Genomic DNA, 19997 nt, shown 5'->3' with positions numbered 1-19997 from the left:
CCATGATTGTAATTGACCGATACCGTTTATGAAACCACACGCTTGTTAAACTGCAAGAAATAAACAGAAGTTTATGTTCCAATTTAACCCTGACTGGACTCAGTATTGTACCAGGTAGGGCCAGGGTGGTGGCAGCTAGAAATAAAGTGGTGGCACAGGAATCAATAGACGGTGAAACGCCACAGTCCCTACCTGAGAAGTTAATGGATTATGCAGAAATGGCAAAAATGACCAGAAGAGTCAGAAATCAGGAAGACCAAAATTTTAATAAGGAAAGGGGAAAATTTATAACTTATCTTAAAGATCACTGTAAACAGTTAAAATCGTTAGTAGGATTGGAATATTGCTTGTAGTTTAAGGTTGAATTCTGGACATAAGGGAAGAGGCAAAGGATCTGGAGCAGCAGTTCTCAACCTGTGGGTCTCCAGATGTTGTTGGACTACAACTCCCATCATCCCTAGCAGGCAAGGCCAGAGCTCAGGGATGATGGGAGTTGTAGTCCAACAACATCTGGGGACCCACAGGTTGAGATTCTGGAGTACCATAAAAGATGTGGGAGGAAATGATTAACAATAGAACCCACAAAGGGGAGGATGGAAGTTCAGGAGATTCCTAGGAATCTTGTTTTATTATTATTTATGTTTGATATATCTCTGTAAAATTTTAATTTGAAAAACCAAATAAATTGAGTTTACTCCCTGCAGAGTTCCAACTTCTCAGCAACCTTTAAGAGACTACAGTGCCCATAATTCTTTGAGAATTATGGGGGGGGAGGGTTTCAGATGCAGTTTGCGTTCAGCCTGAATCGGCCTCCACCCCGTTTCTAAACAAACTGGGAGCAAGAGGGGTTGCATGCAGAAGGGCAGGGCCATGGGGGGGGCCCTAGGGCCCACTTTTTGCTTGCAAGAGCTGAACAACAACACCCCCTCTCCATGCATTTAACTCACCGCTCCTTTGAGATCTGCTCCTGCCCTTCAGTTCGGCTGCCTGTCCTGCAAGCAGCTAATCGTCTGGGTCAGAACCAGTTTCCAGGGGGAGCAGCCCAAGGGCAGAACAGGAAAGGGCACCGGTATTTACACTCCGCCAGCAGCCTCCTTCAAATGCGTATTTATGAAATCTCTGTGTATTTGTGTGTGGCGTGCTGTCCTCCAAGCCTCTCTAGGCCTCCCAGCTCTGTCACTTTAACCCCTTCCAGTGGCACCTTGCAGTGTTTCCCAACCTTGGGCCTCCAGCTGTTTTTGGACTACAACTCCCATCATCCCTAGCTAACAAGACCAGTGGTCAGGGATGATGGGAATTGTAGTTCAAAAACAGCTGGAGGCCCAAGGTTGGGAAACACTGCTAGAGACCAACTAAGTTTCCACACGAAAGCTCATACCAAGAAAAAACTTAGTTGGTCTCTAAGGTGCTACTGGAAGGAATATTTTTTTTAAATTTTGTTTCGACTACTACGGCTACCTGTAACTTGAACCCCTGACTGCCTGCAAAGCTTTTTTTTAAAAAAGGAAGACTACAACACTTGCAATGTAGTGGATATTATGGACAATATGGAGAGAAACAAAATATGGATTATGAAATCATCTGCAGTTGAGAGGGTGTACAATAGGACTCATGGAGGGGAAGGTGGGAAGTCCAGAGATTTGGAGAAATCTCTAAAAATGGATCTCTATCTGACTTTTAGGAGACACCTGAAGGCAGCCCTGTTTAGGGAAGATTTTTAATGTTTGATGTTTTGTTGTATTTTTAATACTTTGTTGGAAGCCGCCCAAAGTGGCTGGGGAAATCCAGCCAGATGGACGGGGTATAAATAATAATTATTATTAATAATAATGTAATTTGGATTGTTGTGGAAGACAGGAGTGCCTAGCGTGTTCTGGTCCATGGGGTCACGAAGAGTCGGACACATTTGGATTGTTATAATTTTACATTTGTAAAACCAAATAAAAATTATATAAACAAGAAAAAGAAGACAAAGGTGTGGGAAAGAAGAGATCTGGGACTTGAGTCTCGTTCTCTGTCTTGGCACCCCAAAGCTTGCCATGTGATTTATTTATTTGCACATTATTTATTTACATCAGATTTCCTCAACCAGATCCCCATGCTGAGGGCTACTTTTCCAACAGAAAAGGTAACCTACAGACTTTATTGATGCTGAGGGGCCTCTCCCGTTGTTTATAATTTCCATTTTGATTTTTAGATGATTTGGTCCTTTTTGTGATTACTTTGTGTTGTTTTATGCTATCTGTTTGGTGCCCTCCAGATATTTTGGGTTATGACTTCCATCAGCTGAACTTTATAATCATCCTAGGAAGAAAAAGTTCTGCATGTTGGAGTTGTGCCTGTAGTAGGCATCTGTTCAAGACACACAAAAACAAAGACAGGAGCCCCTCCAGGCAGGCGGGTGTTCAACAGGTGTGGGGAACAAAGATGTCAAGAGACAATGTGTTGATTAACCCACTGCTCAACAGGAAAGAGTACACTTTGCCAAAGGTTTCAGGTTCAGTTCCCAGCTGTTTCCAGGTAAAATTGTCCCCAGGAGAAGCAGAGCCGGGAGAAGTTTTTCCTTTTTCTCTTCCTGATATTTCAGATAGCAGCCGATAAGCAATGGGGACAGAGTATGATAGCAACAGGGTTTACTCCCTGGCAGCAGGGGCTGGTGCCCATTGAGACTGATAGGGTGGGAGGAAGGGAGGTCGACAGTAGGTGGCGGCAGAGCACAGGCAATTAATTCTAGTTTTGGTCCCTATCCTCTTCCCTGCTGAGTTCTACAAGGGCAACACAGAGAAGCTGCCAGCCAGTGCCCTCCTGTGGCCTGGTTGAAAGTAAGAATGCGGGCAGGCAGAGGGCAGGCAGAGGGCAGATCAGCGTTGGTGGGGCAGCACCCCATTTGCCCTCATGAACCAACCACCACAGCTCCAAGAGAAGTGTGTCTAGGATTGCACCCTTAGAGAAGAAATGCCTTTGACTTTGGTGAATGGGTTCTCAAAGGCAGGAAAAACATGTGCTTCCTTTCCCGGGTCTCTGTAAGACCTTTCAAACTCAGAGATTCTCAGCAAGGCTTCAGTTGCTGTAATTAAAGCCTGTAGCAGCTGCAAATAAAAATTATTTGATAGATATAATGTCTTTGGTCTTTTTTTTCCTTTTTATCATTTTTTTTGTCTTTGTCTCAAAATTTTCCTTTTTTCCCTTTCCTTTCTTTTCTTTTTGTATTTAACTCTGAAATACTTACCTCCGTTGTATGTTTATATGTTTGTATTTTAAACCACTAAAGATTTAATAATTTTTTAAAAAAGCCTGTAGCAGTTGCAGCAGCTGTTTCCCTCCCTCACATTTTTTGCTCATTTCAGGAACAGCTGGTGCACTAAAGGGGCTCCCTCCCTCTCTGATTTTTCCGCTCTCGGTTTCCTGACATCCCTGATTAAGGCCTCACTCCTCTTGGGTGTTGTTAAATGGGACAGGTCACACAAAAACACAAATAGCTGAAACCAGGCAACTAAAATAGAAGCTGCTGGGGTGGGGCATAATTTCTGAGTTATGTATATACTTATTTATTTGCATGTCTATGCTATGGCCACATGGCTAATGCAATAAAATCAAATCTTGAAATCTATTTGCATGTCTAGACCACCTTTTTTCCCAAGGATCTCAAGGTGATGTACAGTGGTACCTCAGGTTACATACGCTTCAGGTTACATATGCTTCAGGTTACAGACTCTGCTAACCCAGAAATAGTACCTCGGCTTAAGAACTTTGCTTCAGGATGAGAACAGAAATCGTGCTGCGGCGGCGCAGTGGCAGCAGGAGGCCCCATTAGCTAAAGTGGTGCTTCAGGTTAAGAACAGTTTCAGGTTAAGAATGGACTCCAGAACGAATTAAGTTCTTAACCCGAGGTTTGCATGTTTAGACCACTGTATTTGCATGTTTAGACCACCTTTTTTCCAAGGATTTCAAGGTGATGTATGTGGTTTTCCTTCCTCACAACAACTCTGTGAGGTTGGTTAGGCTAAGAGATGGTGACAGCTCCAATGAACTTCATGGCTGAGTGGGGATTCGAACCCTACTCTCCAACACTCTTAACCATTACACCATTTCATAAAATGTGCAATATCTTCTGCAGAATACAGTGAAGGTGTCTGCTTTAATTTATCAATAGGCAGGGAGTTCCAAAGTGTCACACTAAACGACAGAGCGCTCACTGATGTGATGTGGTGTTGGGCTGCTCCGCTAAGTATGTTGTTGTTGTTTAGTCGTGTCCGCCTCTTCGTGACCCCCTGGACCAGAGCACGCCAGGCACTCCTGTATTCCACTGCCTCCCGCAGTTTGGTCAGACTCATGCTGGTAGCTTTGAGAACACTGTCCAACCATCTTGTCCTCTGTTGTCCCCTTCTCCATGTGCTCTCCATCTTTCCCAACATCAGGGTCTTTTCCAGGCAGTCTTCTCTTCTCATGAGGTGGCCAAAGTCTTGGAACCTCAGCTTCAGGATCTGTCCTTCCAGTGAGCACTCAGGGCTGATTTCCTTAAGAATGGATAGGCTGGATCTTCTTGCAGTCGATGGGACTCTCAAGAGTCTCCTCCAGCACCAGAATTCAAAAGCATCAATTCTTTGGCGATCAGCCTTCTTTATGGTGCAGCTCTCACTTCCATACATCACTACTGGGAAAACCATAGCTTTATCTATATGGACCTTCGTTGGCAAGGTGATGTCTCTGCTTTTTAAGATGCTTTGTATTTGTGAGAAAATGCTGTAACTTTTTTGCGCAATTACAAGAGCAAAGAAAGATCAAAAAAAATTTTTTTACAAAGAAACAAACCACCAAATCAGTTGCTCGTATTCTCAGCATCCACCGGGCCACTAATAATGAGCCCTGGCTTCTAGGAGTCTTGGTTGACCACAAGCTTGACATGAGCCAACAGTGTGACGCGGCAGCTAAAAAAGCCAATGCAATTCTGGGCTGCATCAATAGGAGTATAGCATCTAGATCAAGGGAAGTAATAGTGCCACTGTATTCTGCTCTGGTCAGACCTCACCTGGAGTACTGTGTCCAGTTCTGGGCACCACAGTTCAAGAAGGACATGGACAAACTGGAACGTGTCCAGAGGAGGGCAACCAAAATGGTCAAAGGCCTGGAAACGATGCCTTATGAGGAACAGCTAAGGGAGCTGGGCATGTTTAGCCTGGAGAAGAGGAGGTTAAGGGGTGATATGATAGCCATCTTCAAATATATAAAAGGATGTCACATAGAGGAGGGAGAAAGGTTGTTTTCTGCTGCTCCAGAGAAGCGGACACGGAGCAATGGCTCCAAACTACAAGAAAGAAGATTCCACCTAAACATTAGGAAGAACTTCCTGACAGTAAGAGCTGTTCGACAGTGGGATTTGCTGCCAAGGAGTGTGGTGGAGTCTCCTTCTTTGGAGGTCTTTAAGCAGAGGCTTGACAACCATATGTCAGGAGTAGATAGGTAGCCGTGTTGGTCTGCCATAGTCAAAACAAAATAAAAAAATTCCTTCCAGTAGCACCTTAAAGACCAACTAAGTTGGTCTATTAGCATATTGAATATTAGCATGATAGCAGGGGAGTGTATCTGAAGAAGTGTGCATGCACACGAAAGCTCATACCTAGAACTAACTTAGTTGGTCTTTAAGGTGCTACTGGAAGGAATTTTTTTATTTTGTTTTTTCATATGTCAGGAGTGCTCTGATGGTGTTTCCTGCTTGGCAGGGGGTTGGACTCGATGGCCCTTGTCGTCTCTTCCAACTCTATGATTCTATGATTCTCTGCTCTCCTGCCTGCGGGGAAAACCAACCAACCAACCACTCCTGTGTTTTGCGTTTCCGAAACCCCGCACGTATCTTCTTATTTTCCAGTGTGGGTATTCGAAGGGTTAAAGCCGCCGAGCGCCGTCGAACGAAAGTCCTAGAGAGGCAAAGCGAACTTCGAAGCCGCGCTTGGTGGGAACGGGAGTGGGAGGGAGACTCCAGGGGAGGAGGAGAAGCAGAAGCGGGGGCGGGGGGGGGGGCGGACTCGAGAGTTCCTTCCGGTTGGAATGCTCGGAGCAGCTGCACAGCAGGAGATGAATGGAGGCCGCGTGGTATGGCAAGGGAAGGTTCGAAGCGGGGATGCGCAGCGGGCCGGGGGCGCGCGCGGAGATGCAATGGCCGGGCCGGGAAGGGCGGGGCTGGGGCTGCTTCGGGGGAGGGGGGTGCAGGAGGGGTGGAAGCGGTGCAGCCCCCCCGGGAGGTCTCCCCCTCCTCGCCCTGCTCTAGGGAGGTCCTGCAGCTGCGCCCCGAGGGCCCAGAGACACCAGCTCTGCACGCAGAGGGTCCCGGGTTCCAATCCTGCCATCCTGATTTCGGGCTGGGAACGCCCCCTGCTTGAAACTCCTGGAGAGGCGCTGCCGGCCAGTGTGGGCAGCGCTGAGCTGGATGGATCCCCACGGTCTGACTCTGTGCAAGGCGGCGCCCTGCGTTCCTATCCGGGAACGGGATGAAGTCATCTCAAATGTCAGGGAGGAGGCGTTTGGCGTGCAGAAGGTGGTCCCAGATTCAGCCCCTGACATTTTCATGTAGGGCTGACATCCGGGAGGGCTGCTGCCAGTCAGTGCAGACAGTGCTGAGCTAGGTAGAATAATAGAATTGTAGAGTTGGAAGGGACCCAAGGGGTCATCTGTTCCTCAGTACTGCCAGAGGCGTAGCCAAGCCATGCATCTCTTCTGGGAATAACACCGTGGATTGGGGACCTGCAGGCTCTGCGGTGCCCGATAGGGCCCAAGGAGGTGGTAGACCAGGCATAGGCAAACATGGTCCTCCAGATGTTTTGGGACTACAGTTCCCATCATCCCTGACCACTGGTCCTGTTAGCTAGGGATCATGCGAGTTTGCCTATGCCTGTGGTAGACGGACTCCCTGCAGGCTCTGAGTGCTCGAGTGCCAGAGCAGAACAGGGCTCAGGCGCTGGGACTGCAGTACCTCAAGGACTGCCTCTCTCCATATGAACTAACCATACAGTGGTGCCCCGCAAGACGAACGCCTCGCAAGACGGAAAACCCGCTAGACGAAAGGGTTTTCCGTTTTGGAGGCGCTTCGCAAAACGAATTTCCCTATGGGCTTGCTTCGCAAGACGAAAATGTCTTGCGAGTTCCTGCGGGGTTTTTCCCCATTCTCCCCCCCCCTTTTCCTAAGCCGCTAAGCCGCTTATCAGCTGATCGCTAAAAGCCGCTAAACCGCTAATAGCGCTAATCCGCTAAGCTGTCAATGGGCTTGCTTCGCAAGATGAAAAAACCGCTATACGAAGAGCCTCACGGAACGGATTAATTTCGTCTTGCGAGGCACCACTGTACACTGAAATCATTCACTGAGGCCCTTCCTCCTGTGCCTTCTCCGCAAGAGGTCCAGAGGATGACAACACGAGAACAGGGCCTTCTCTGCGGTGGCTCCCCATTTGTGGAATGCTTTCCCCCAGGGAGGCTTGCCTGGCACCTTCATTATATGTTTTTGAGCACAATTCAAAGTGTTGGTGCTGACCTTTAAAGCCCTAAGCGGCCTCAGCTCAGTATAACTGAAGGAGCGTCTCCACCCCCATCATTCTGCCCGGACGCTGAGGTCCAGCGCTGAGGGCTTTCTGGCAGTTCCCTCATTGCGAGAAGCAAAGTTACAGGGAACCAGGCAGAGGGCCTTCTCCGTAGTGGCACCCGCCCTGTGGAATGCCCTCCCACCAGATGTCAAATAGATAAACAACTACCTGACATTCAGAAGACATCTGAAGGCAGCCCTGTTCAGGGAAGTTTTTAATGTGTGACATTTTAATGTATTTTAAATCTTTTTTGGAAGCTGCCCAGAGTGGCTGGAGAAACCCAGCCAGATGGGCAGGGTACAAATAATAAATTATTATTATTATTATTATTATGAATCTTTAGGCACCAGGCGAAAACGTTGCTCATCAACCAGGCCTTTGGCTGATTAACATTCTACACTCTTTTAAATGTGTTTGTAGGAGGGGGGTTATTATTTAGTTTTTATTTTAACTTTTTGTTTGTAATTTTACCTTGTGTTTTTAGCTTGTGAACTGTTCAGAGATCTTGTGATGGGCGGTAGATAAATCTAATCAAACAAACAAACAAACAAACAAACAAAGCAATGCAGGAATCTCAACTAGATTATACATGACCAATGGCCATCCAAACTTCTGCTTTAAAACCTCCAAGAGTCCACCATCTCCAGAGGGAGTCTGCTTCATGGTCAGAATCACCGATCTTGTAATGTGAATCCATTAGTTGCTGCATCTTCCATGTGAGAGCCCTTTAGATATTTGATGATTCCATCCTAACTCAGTATATGGCAGCCATGGATGTATCCCACCCTGGTCTTCCCATCTTAAAAAAAAATAAACCCACATTATTCCAAATGATATGTAGAAAGTTAAATCAAGAGGGATGATAAATCATGAATCCAGCAGCATCTGGGAGTCCTATAAAGTTCCCCATTAAAGGGTTTGTCTAGCCCAGAATTGTCTGCTCCGATCTGTAGTGGTCCTCCAAGGTCTCTAGGAAAGGTTCTTTCTCATCACATGATTGAAATGTGAATGAATAATCCAATCAATTGTGGCCAAAGGTCAGGGGATGGTGGGAATTCTAGTCCAGGAGTGCTACATCCATGCTTTACGGAATCTCCCACCCAGAGGCAGCAGATCTCCAGTAAATAGCCATAGTTGATGGTGCCTTAGTTCAAAAACTGAGTCTGGTAAGAAGAAAAGATCTAGAATGCTTCTGAACAACACAGAAAAAACTCCCAAAGTGCAGCTTTGATTCACTGCAAGAATATATTATTGTTATCGTCAGTGTCATTATTATTAAAAAATTGTATACTGCCCTTCACCCGTATATCTCGGGGAGATTCGTGACATCAAATTACAACATAAAAAATACAAAATACATAATAAGAACGAAAACATACCACTAACCACCCCCTCCCTCAACACATTTCAAAGGGATGTCAATCAGCCAAAGGCCCGGTTGAAGAGGAACCTTTTCACCTAGCACCTAAAGGTGTATAAAATGTTACAGTAACAAACTGACTTGCCCAATTTTGTTGTCATTTGTTGGATGGGTGAGGTTTTTGACCAAGACTTTGACCTGAATAATAAAGTTAAAATGAAGCTACTTTACACAAAGCCAGACCATTGGCTCATCTAGTTCAGTACAGTGGTGCCTCGCAAGACGAACGCCTCGCAAGACGGAAAACCCGCTAGACGAAAGGGTTTTCCATTTTGGAGGCGCTTCGCAAAACGAATTTCCCTAAGGGCTTGCTTCGCAAGACAAAAATGTCTTGCGAGTTCCTGCGGGTTTTTTCCCCTTCCCCCCCCCTTTCCCTAAGCTGCTAAGCCGCTTATCAGCTGATCCGCTGATAAGCCGCTTAACATCTGATCGCTAAAAGCCGCTAAACCGCTAATAACGCTAATCCGCTAAGCTGTCAATGGGCTTGCTTCGCAAGACGAAAAAACCGCTATACGAAGAGCCTCATGGAACGGATTAATTTCGTCTTGCGAGGCACTACTGTACAGTACTGTCTATACCTGGATCGGAAGAGAGTCTCTGCTCCAGAGGCTGAATACAAGTTTTTCTGCCTCCTCTTAGGACAACTGCTTTGAGCAGGGTTGAAAGAGAGCAGGCCGTCAAATGAACATGTTGATCTCTCTCACTCTAGTTCACGTGTCTCCCAGTTTGGGTTTCAAAGAGAACGCGATCCGTGACTGCTAGCCATAATGGCTATGTTTTACCTTGACTGTTGAAGGCAGTATATGCATCTGAATACTGATTGTACTAGGAGCTGCAACTAATCAGCTAAAACAATCCAGAATACAGTGGTGCCTCGCAAGATGAAAAGAATCCGTTCCGCGAGTCTCTTAGTCTAGCGGTTTTTCGTCTTGCGAAGCAAGCCCATTAGTGGCTTAGCGGATTAGCACTATTAGCGGCTTAGCGGATAAGCAGCTTAGCGGCTTAGAAAAAGGGGGGGAAAGTCAAAAAAACTCGCAAGACATTTTTGTCTTGCGAAGCAAGCCCATAGGGAAATTCGTCTTGCGAAGCACCTCCAAAACGGAAAACCCTTTCGTCTAGCAGGTTTTTCGTCTTGCGAGGCATTCGTCTTGCGGGGCACCACTGTAAAACAAATTCAAGCTTCAAGGAAAATATTTCAGATCATGTTCTAAGTGACGTTTTGCTTTCTCCATATTTATTTACTTAAGTTATAGAGCTGTCCCACAGCAGAAGGACTCTAGGAAGCCATGGTGGTGTAGTGATTAGAGCATGGGTACGCAAACTAATGGGGACGCAGGTGGCGCTGTGGGTTAAAGCCTCAGCGCCTAGGGCTTGCCGATCGAAAGGTCGGCGGTTCGAATCCCTGCGGCGGGGTGCGCTCCCGCTGCTCGGTCCCAGCGCCTGCCAACCTAGCAGTTCGAAAGCACCTCCGGGTGCAAGTAGATAAATAGGGACCGCTTACCAGCGGGAAGGTAAACGGCGTTTCCGTGTGCGGCTCTGGCTCGCCAGAGCAGCGATGTCACGCTGGCCACGTGACCCGGAAGTGTCTCCGGACAGCGCTGGCCCCTGGCCTCTTAAGTGAGATGGGCGCACAACCCCAGAGTCTGTCAAGACTGGCCCGTATGGGCAGGGGTACCTTTACCTTTACCTTACGCAAACTAAGGCCTGGGGGCCGGATCCGGCCCAATTGCCTTCTCAATCCGGCCCGTGGACGGACCAGGAATCAGCGTGTTTTTACATGAGTAGAATGTGTCCTTTTATTTAAAATGCATCTCTGGGTTATTTGCGGAGCATAGGAATTCGTTCATTTTTTCCCCCAAAAAATATAGTCCTGCTCCCCACAAGGTCTGCGGGACAGTGAACCGGCTCCCTGCTGAAAAAGTTTGCTGACCCCTGGATTAGAGTGTCGGATCAGGACGTGGGAAATCAGGGTTCAAATCCCCACTTGGTCATAAAGCTCACTGCGTGACCTGGGAGTCATTCACAGCCTCTTAACCTACCTCACAGGGTCGTTGTGGGGATTAACTGAGGAGCGGGGTGACCCAAATGCTCCCTGGAGAAAAGGGTGGGATATAAATGAGCTCTTTTGCTCACCATGCAGAGGGCCTTCTCGGTGGTGGCACCCGCTCTGTGGAACGCCCTCCCATCAGATGTCAAGGAAATAAACAGCTATCCGACTTTTATAAGACATCTGAAGGCAGCCATGTTTAGGGAAGTTTTTAATGTTTGAAGTTTTATTTTATTTTTTATTTTTATTTCCAAAACTGAAAAAAGAAAAATTACAAACATCAAATTCAACATTCATATTCATTTGCTAACATAAATCTATTACATAATTAACTAAATTAAAATATACCTAATTACTCTAAACTTCTCTTTGCTGTATACAAATATAACAGTTAGAGATTTTATATTAAAGCTTGTATATTATAAATAATATTTCAAATTCCCCTTCATGCATGTGTGATCACTTCCCCCCCCTTCTTCTTCCGCCTTGTTGTGTTGTTATAATTTAATCCTTGTTCAGCTGATTCTTTTATTATTTCCTTGCTTACCCCTGCACGTTTTACACGTTATCTATTAATATTCCAGTTCCGGAACCATATTTTTTCATATATTCCTTCACTGAAGGTTTTATTTTGTTTTTTAGTGTTCTGTTGAAAGCCGCCCAGAGTGGCTGGGGAAACCCAGCCAGATGGGTGTAGAAGAACTAAATAAATTATTATTATTATTATTAATTATTATTACCTGCTTAAGAAAGCTGGAGGGGCAGCCAGATGGAGATGCCAGTCACCCGCCTGGCATCCAGAGATCTCCATGTGGTCGTAATTGGACCTGCGCCGGTTGCAAAATGAGCCTGGCATCTGGGGGATATTGAACCCTGCCTAAGAGACTTCCGTTTGGCCACTTTGAGAATGCAGGACTAGACGGGCCTTCGCCCTGATGCAACAGGTCTCTCCTTACGTTTTGTTTCTGTGTCTTTCCTTCAGGAAACAGCTTCTTTGGAACATGATTTGCTCTCGTTTCTAGACACTCGGCGCTCCCCAATTTAAATCTGGAGAGAGGCAGAGAGGCCTTGGGAGGCTGCCCTGCAGGAGCGAAGTTGCCGCGATGTCTGCTGATCAGGGAGCGCTGCCAGATTTGGGTGCCACATTCCCAGCCAAGCTGGATCGAACTGTGCCATCGGTGACGGAGGAGGAAATGGAAGAGAGGGAGCAGGAGGAGGAGGCTGGAGCTGCAGAGCCCATGGCGTGGGCAGAAGGAAATGATGGTCCCGGTGTCACCCAGGCCGGCAACATCGGGGATTATTTGCCGAGTTTGCCAGGCCAGCGGGTTAAACACAAACCAGGGCTGTTTGTGGACGTGGAGTCACAGTGGCGGAAGCTGCCAAGGGCAGCAGACTCCCAGAGCTCCGATGAGAGGAGCCCGCAGGGATCGAACTCTCCACACCAGAAGAATATCCAGATTTCTCCACCCTCCATCAAACTGGAGACGAAAGCCACCGGATGCCCCACAGAAGTGTGGGAGACCCAAACCCAGCCTGGCCTTGGCAGGGCATTGCAAGATGACCCGCCGAGCGTGGATCCCTCAGGGCCCCTGCAGGAAGAAGGGGCCCCGGACGAGGACGCCGTCATTTCGGAGATCCAGCGCCAGCGCTTCCGGCAGTTTTGCTACCGGGAGGCGGAGGGGCCCCAAGAGGCCTGCAGCCGCCTCTGGTTCCTCTGCTGCCGGTGGCTGAAGCCGGAGAGGCACACCAAGGAGCAGATCCTGGAGCTGGTGATCCTGGAGCAGTTCCTGGCTGTCCTGCCACCGGAGGTGCAGAGCTGGGTCATGGAGGGCTGCCCAAAGAGCTGTGCCCAGGCGGTGGCCCTGGCGGAGGGGTTTCGGCAGAGGAAGAGGAAGCATGAACAGCTGGAGGAGCAGGTGGGGCTGAGGCGCATTGTTTGGGCATGGGTGCATACGAGTTTTATGCAGCATTGCATAACATTTTATTTTTGGGGGGGGAGGGGTGATCCATTTCATCTTTTGTTTCTTATTTATTTATTTAAGTACAGTGGTACCTCGGGCTTAAGTACTTAATTCATTCCGGAGGTCCGTTCTTAACCTGAAACAGTTCTTAACCTGAAGCACCACTTTAGCTAATGGGGCCTCCTGCTGCCGCCGCGCCACCAGAGCACGATTTCTGTTCTCATCCTGAAGCAAAGTTCTTAACCCGAGGTACTATTTCTGGGTTATCGGAGTCTGTAACCTGAAGCGTATGTAACCTGAAGCGTATGTAACCCGAGGTACCACTGTATTCCCTATATAGCTCAGTATTCAAGCACCGTATTTTTCGCTCTATAAGACGCACCAGACAATAAGACGCACCTAGTTTTTGGAGAAAACAAGAAAAAAAATATTCTGAATCCCAGAAGCCAGAACAGCAAGACGGATCGCTGCGCAGCAATCCCTCTTGCTGTTCTGGTTTCTGGGATAGCTGCGCAGCCTGCACTCACTCCATAAGACGCACACAAATTTCCCCTTACTTTTTGGAAGGGAAAACGTCATCTTATAGAGCGAAAAATACGTGCTCCCTAGCCAGCATACGAAGAGTTTGGCAGCTGCATCAGACCCATGGCCCATCTAGTCTAGCATCCTCTTCTCACATTGGCCGCCGAGATCCCCAGCAGGAAGCCCCACAAGCAGGACATGAGCACGCTTCGCTTCTGCTCACCAGCAATCTCCACAACAGCAGGTATCCAGAGGCAGGTATTCAGAGCCTCTGACCCACGAGAGGTCTAGAGGGTGGCAACGCGAGAACAGGGCCTTTTCTGCAATGGCTCCCCGTCTGTGGAATGCTCTCCCCAGGGAAGTTTGCCTGGCGTCTTCATTATACAGCAGATGCTTGGGTTGCGAACGTGGTCCATGCGGGATGCACGTTTGGAACCCACAGCGTTCGCAACCTGCGTCTGTGCAGGTTTAGTGCTTCTGCCCATGCATGACCGCCGAAACCCGGAAGTAACCCGTTCTGGTACTTCCGGGTTTCGGCGGTCCGCAACCCGAAAAAACACAACCTGAAGCGTCTGTAACCCGAGGTATAACTGTACACCTTTAGGCGCCAGGCAAAAATGTTCCTCTTCAACCAGGCATTTGGCTGATTGACATCCTTTTAAATGTGCTGTGGGGGAGGGGGATGATTGGTTTGTTGTCGTTCTTATTTTTATTATGTATTTTGTGTTTGTTGTATTGTCGTTTTATGTCGTGAACCGGCATGAGATCTGTGGATGAAGAGCGGTACAGAAATTTAATAGATAACAACAAGAATAACAATGTATTAGTAGTTATATCTATTTCAACTTCATTTTAATATTCTTGCATTGGAACAAAGCTGCACTTTGGTGGGGAGGTTTTCCTGCATTGTTCAGAAGAATTCTAGATATTTTCTTTGGACCAGACTCCGTTTTGGAGCTGAGCCACCATCAACTCTGGCTATATACAGTGGTACCTTGGAATGCATACACTTCAGGTTACAGACTCCGCTAACCCAGAAATAGTACCTCGGGTTAAGAACTTTGCTTCAGGATGAGAACAGAAATTGCACGGTGGCAGCAGCGGGAGGCCCCATTAGCTAAAAGGTTACCTCAGGTTAAAAACAGTTTCAGGTTAAGAACGAACCTCCAGAACGAATTCTGGAGATTCTGTAAAGCAGGGATGTGGCATTACAATTAATAAAATTAATAGAACATAGCCATTGTGGCGAGTAGCCATTGATAGCCCTCTTCTCCACAAAATTTTCTAATCCTCTTAAAGCCTTCAAAGTTGGTGGCCATCACTGCCTCATTTGGGGAAGCGCCTTGTAGTTTAACCATGCACTGCTTGAAGATGGACTCCTTTTTACATGTTCTAACTTTTGGCCCAAATCTGCCTCCTGCACTTGTTGGTTATTCTCTGTGCTAGCTATCCTTCCCACCTCACCTGTATGAAATCAGATGAGAATTCAGGTTCCCTATGCCGTTGAAATTCTACTCAATATTGATCCAGAGTAGATTCCAGTGTATAGTTAGCAGACTAAAAACTTAAACACGTTGTGGGATTCCCAAAAAATAAACGAAAGGCAATGGATATTTCATCCAGCAGAGCTTTACTACCACTGAAGGCAAATGAGCATAATGGTCACAAATCCAGTGCATTCAGGGTTGGCACTGTCCATAAAAAATCCAGTTGCAGCAGACTTAACTGAAACTTACAATAACTTATAATAAGACTAAAGGCTTAACACTATCTATGTACAGAACACCACACTAGAAGGAGAAGAGATAGAAAGAGAAAGTGTGAGACCCAGGCTCCTTCTGGCCTCTTATTATAGTCAGCATGACATTGACAGAAAGAGATAACAGGACCAGTTTAAGCCAGCTGTACTCAGCTTCTCTGAAGGAATAACCCAAACATCATTAACCTTCTGCTTGTTTCTTTCACGCAGAGAAGAAACCTTCAAGGACCCTCTTGAACTATAATAATAATAATAAAATTTATTTATACCCCGCCCTCCCCAGCCAAGACCGGGCTCAGGGCGGCTAACACCAGGTATAAAAAAACAATTGATTGAAATACAACTTAAGATTAAAATACAACATTAAAATGCAGCCTCATTTCTGCAGAAACTCAAAAACTTTTGGGGGGATGAAAACATCAAATCTTTACCAAGGCTAATTATCCAGACTGGTCCTACGTGGGCCAGAGAAAAGCCAGGGAAGTCCCCAAGTAGGAGTTCCATCACAGATGGAACTATGCAGAATAGGAAAGATCTCTACACATCAGATCAATACTTTCTGTACTAAGAAATGCAAACTGACACCTTAGTCCTGCCCTCTCCTGCTCTCTGTCCCTCTGTGCCAGATGGGATCTTTGTTTTTGTTTCAGGTGCCGGCAAAAGAGAGAGGCCTGGATTTCGCTGCGGCAGAAGAGGCTCTGCTGGACTGTGACCCGAACCGGGCGTTTGGGGAGGGTGACACAGTTGCCGCCAGCTCACTGGGTAAGGATTAGCAGGGTTTCGGATGCTTTGAAGCCATCATGCTCTGTATTGGGAGGTGGGATGAGGCCTGTCCTCAATCGGTGTATGCCCGAGATGAGGCAGAAAGTGGATTGTGATTATTTCTTGGTAGTTCACCTGAAGCATTTCTGACTCGCAAGGATTTAGCAACAGCAACAGGAGAAAGATTCCCTCCTCAAAGTTTGGGAGTCAAAATGTCTTGTTGGAGTAACTCAGGTGGTGTTTTTTTAAGGGTCTCCCGTTTGCTTCTTTTTGTTTTTCTAAATATTTATTGAGAATTTTCAATAAAGGTGTAGAGACAGCAAAACAAGACCAAAAATTGCTTGAAACTGTTATACGAAACAATAATTGGGTATACAGAATTCTAGAGTCATAGAATGGTAGCGTTGGAAAGGACCCTGAGGATTATCTAGTTCAGTGCCCTGCAATGCCCAAGCTGGAACTCAAACCCACAACCCTGAAATTAAGTGTCTCGTGCTCCACCACTGAGCTAGGCTCCTCCAGATGCTGGACTCAACAGCCTGTGGTCTGATCTAAAAGGGGGCCTCTTTACAATGCGCCCAGGAAGAGGTTTCTATAATCTGGGTGTCACCTTGAGGAAGAACCTTGGCAGAAGGTCTGAAAGACAAGAGGCGGGTTCTTATAGCTCCTTATTAATTACCTGACCAGTGTGTTTGAGGCACCATTGTTGGTGGTGTGGTTAGGGCGGATAACTAGGACCTAGTGGACCACAGCTCGAGACGCTCTCTCTCTCTCTCTCTCTCTCTCTCTCTCTTTCTCTCTCTCTCTCTGTCTCTCTGCCTACCTCACCGGGTTGTTCTGTGGATCAAAGTTAGCATGGATCATGCCACCATGATCTCCTCAGGGTGAAACACAGGATATAAATGCAGCAAATAAATAAAAGCAGCACACAAACGGTTTTTTTCTTACCACCCCTTCCTCTTCCATCCTCACAAGAACCCTGTGAGGTAGCTCAGACAGAGAGGCAGCAACTGGCCCAGTGAGCTGCATGTCTGGATTTGAACACAGATCTTCCTGGCCTTACTCTGGCAACAGTTACAACCACTCTCACAGAGAGGCTGACTTGAAAAGGTGCGTTTCATAGGCGGTCCCGTGTATGATGATGGCCGTAGCTCATCTTGAACCCTAAGCAGGCTTTCAAATTCTTCTCTCCTGTGTGGTTAAGAGCGGTGGACTCGTAATCTGGGGAACCGGGTTCGTGTCTCCGCTCCTCCACATGCAGCTGCTGGGTGACCTTGGGCCAGTCACACTTCTCTGAAGTCTCTCAGCCCCACACACCTCACAGAGTGTTTGTTGTGGGGGAGGAAGGGAAAGGAGACTCCTTCGGGTATTGATAAAGCAGGATATCAAATCCAAACCCTTCTTCTTCTTTCTGTCTACCTCACAGGCGAGGAGCCGATGACCCCCAACGAAGAACGAGATCAGCTAGAGCGTTCCGATGACGAAGACGAAGCAAGCGGGGTTGTGATGGCCAGCCTGGAAGAGGAGGGAGACCACCAGTGCGTCAAGCCCGAAGAGGCCTCTGGAAGTTGGCCGGGGCCTGAGGAGCATCGAGGAAGTTCCCCAGGGGGAAAGCCCGTTTCTCCTCAGGAGAGGGACGAGACGCTCGGTGAAACCGTGAGCCAGCCGAGGATCCGCACGGTGAAGAACGAGGATGCCGGCGGCTTTCCTGACAGCTCGAGCATCATCGAGTTCAAGGTGACGCACACGGGCGACATGCCTTACAAATGCCTGGACTGCGGGAAGAGCTTCAATTACAGCACCAGCCTCGTCCGGCACCAGAGGATCCACACGGGGGAGAAGCCGTACAAGTGCTTGGACTGCGGCAAGTGTTTCTGCCAGAGCTCGGGCCTGACAATCCACCAGAGGATCCACGCTGGGGAGAAGGCCTACCAGTGCCTGGACTGCGGGAAGAGCTTCCGGGTCAAGTCTCACCTGGTCCGGCACTCCATCATCCACAAGGGAGAGAAGCCCTACAAGTGCTTGGAGTGCGGTGTTGGCTTCTGCGAGAGGTCGGAACTGAGGATCCACCAGAGGATCCACACGGGCGAGAAGCCGTACAACTGTGCCGACTGCGGGAAGAACTTCTGCCGGAAGGCGGATCTCACCCTTCATCAGAGAATCCACACGGGGGAAATGCCCTACACGTGCCTGGAGTGCGGGAAAGGCTTCCGGTGGAGCTCAAACCTCATCACGCACCAGAAGACGCACTCCGGGGTGAAGCCTTTTGAGTGCGCCGAGTGCGGGAAGAGCTACTATTCCAACATGAGCCTTATCCGTCACCAGAGAGTCCACACGGGGGGAACCCCGTACATCTGCTCAGACTGCGGGAAAAGCTTCTGCGACAGCACCAGCCTCACCAGGCACCAGAAGATCCACACGGGCGAGAAGCCCTACGTCTGCCTGGATTGCGGGAAAAGCTTCAACCGGAACTCCAACCTTATCTCTCATCAGAGAACCCACACGGGGGCCAAGCCGTTTCTGTGCGCGGACTGCGGGAAAAACTTCAGGTCAAAGTCGGAACTGCACAGGCATCACACAGTCCATGCGGGAGAGAAGGGTGAGAAAAGCGCGGCCGGCGGGGATCCCGAAGTTCTTCCTCGCGAGAAAACCCACAGCGAGCAAGAAGTTAGAAACGAATAGTGGAGCGCCGGGGAAGAGATCTCTCTCTTCTAAGAATGTACTAATCCGTGCAATGTATCATCCTGCCCGTTGATGTACTTTGACACTCTGCCTTGCCTTTTTCTTCTCTTCCTTTGCAATCCCAAGAATTTAGGTTTTTATCCCTTCTCGATTTGGACAACCATCGTTACATCTCATGCCAGCTTCTTAATTTTTCTCCTCCCCTTGGGGTTCATGAGAAACTCTCCCCCCCCCCAAAAACCCCTTCCCCTCTTTCTTCCCCCTGCCCCGGGATAGGGGGGTTCATGGGAAACGTTTTTCAAAAACTGCCTGTTTCGCTCTTTTGCCTGCTTAAGCTGGCATCCACAGGAAACTTTTAAAATGACAACTTCTCCATTTTTTATTTTTTTGAAAATCATGTTGTTATGTGCTGCTTATATCATGAATTGCTAATTGCATGATTTGAAATAATTATATTCCCTTTTTTGTTTTTTTAAAAAACACTAATCTTTTTGGCATTTTGGCATTTTCCTTTAGGGCACTTGGCCAGCACCACATTCCAGGATTTGCTGTGGTCTGGCTGCTTCTATGCCCTTGGTAACTGAGCTCAGCTTCTGCTGATAATCTCTCTCTCCGCCCAGAGACTGGCAGGAGATTTTGCACTCTCAATCCTACAGGGGCGTGTCTTAAAAATCACGTAAGGTTTGCTACACAGATCTATCTGTCAGCAGCATATAGGGATGAAAAATGGCTAATACTCTAAGTATTTAAATAATGTAGGGTTTTATTTTGTTCTTTTTGAAGTACTTACTCCTAAGTTATCAGGAAATGTTTTGAAGGCCTGAAAGGCAGAAACTTAATAATATTGTTTAAGATTAAGCTTCCTTCCTAACAAACTTTGTCTGAGTTCCTCTTAATAACCCTTTCCTGTATGTCTGTTTTAAAAAATATGTTGCTTTGCTCCTGTTATGTCTTGCATGATATTCCTTAGGTGGCGATTTATTCTTCTTTCCCCCTCTCCTCCATAGCTAACATGTTCTGAACATGTTTATTCAGTAAAATTTGTCTAAAGATCTGTTCCAGACGTAGTCATTATCACCTGGATTGTATTATTATTATTATTATTTATTATATTTCATTTATGACTCATTTTCTGTGAAGCATCTCAAAGTGATTTCACAATACAATGCATGAAATCTATTGGAAAAACCATTATTATACATAAAAGCATTATCGCATCTAACACACAAACAGACTGGGGTAAAAAATATCGACCTGTAAGGCTTGTTGAAAG

At 47.2% G+C, this 19997-nt stretch overlaps 1 protein-coding gene across 4 annotated transcripts; it reads left to right on the top strand.

Annotated features, from left to right (window-relative positions):
- The first annotated feature begins 5935 nt into the window (after nucleotides 1–5935).
- LOC307207628 (uncharacterized protein) lies at nucleotides 5936–18954 on the top strand. 4 transcript variants are annotated; one of them, XM_079961639.1, is made up of 4 exons: nucleotides 5936–6090; nucleotides 12021–12954; nucleotides 15931–16042; nucleotides 17469–18954. In XM_079961639.1, exons 2-4 carry the CDS (start codon nucleotides 12142–12144, stop codon nucleotides 18722–18724), a joined length of 2181 nt encoding a protein of 726 aa, XP_079817765.1. In that variant the 5' UTR covers nucleotides 5936–6090; nucleotides 12021–12141; the 3' UTR covers nucleotides 18725–18954. The 4 variants fall into 4 exon arrangements, with proteins under 4 accessions (XP_079817765.1, XP_079817768.1, XP_079817767.1 ...); XM_079961642.1 differs by having other exon boundaries at nucleotides 6083–6105; XM_079961641.1 differs by lacking the exon at nucleotides 5936–6090 and adding an exon at nucleotides 8035–8287.
- Nucleotides 18955–19997: the final 1043 nt, after the last annotated feature.

Source organism: Podarcis cretensis (genome assembly GCF_951804945.1).
Source record: "Podarcis cretensis genome assembly, chromosome: 2".
In the NCBI taxonomy this organism is placed as follows: Eukaryota; Metazoa; Chordata; class Lepidosauria; order Squamata; family Lacertidae; genus Podarcis; species Podarcis cretensis.
The sequence above is the reverse complement of the archived record's forward strand: the minus strand, read 5'-3'. Positions and strand labels throughout refer to the sequence as shown.

What these genes read in the sequence shown, in the direction of transcription:
- LOC307207628 (XM_079961639.1), top strand. Translation starts at nt 12,142, where the DNA reads ATGTCTGCTGATCAGGGAGCGCTGCCAGATTTGGGTGCCACATTCCCA. An exon ending in ATGAACAGCTGGAGGAGCAG is followed by an intron (nt 12,955 to 15,930) that starts GTGGGGCTGAGG and finishes TTTTTGTTTCAG; the next exon opens with GTGCCGGCAAAAGAGAGAGG. An exon ending in AGTTGCCGCCAGCTCACTGG is followed by an intron (nt 16,043 to 17,468) that starts GTAAGGATTAGC and finishes TCTACCTCACAG; the next exon opens with GCGAGGAGCCGATGACCCCC.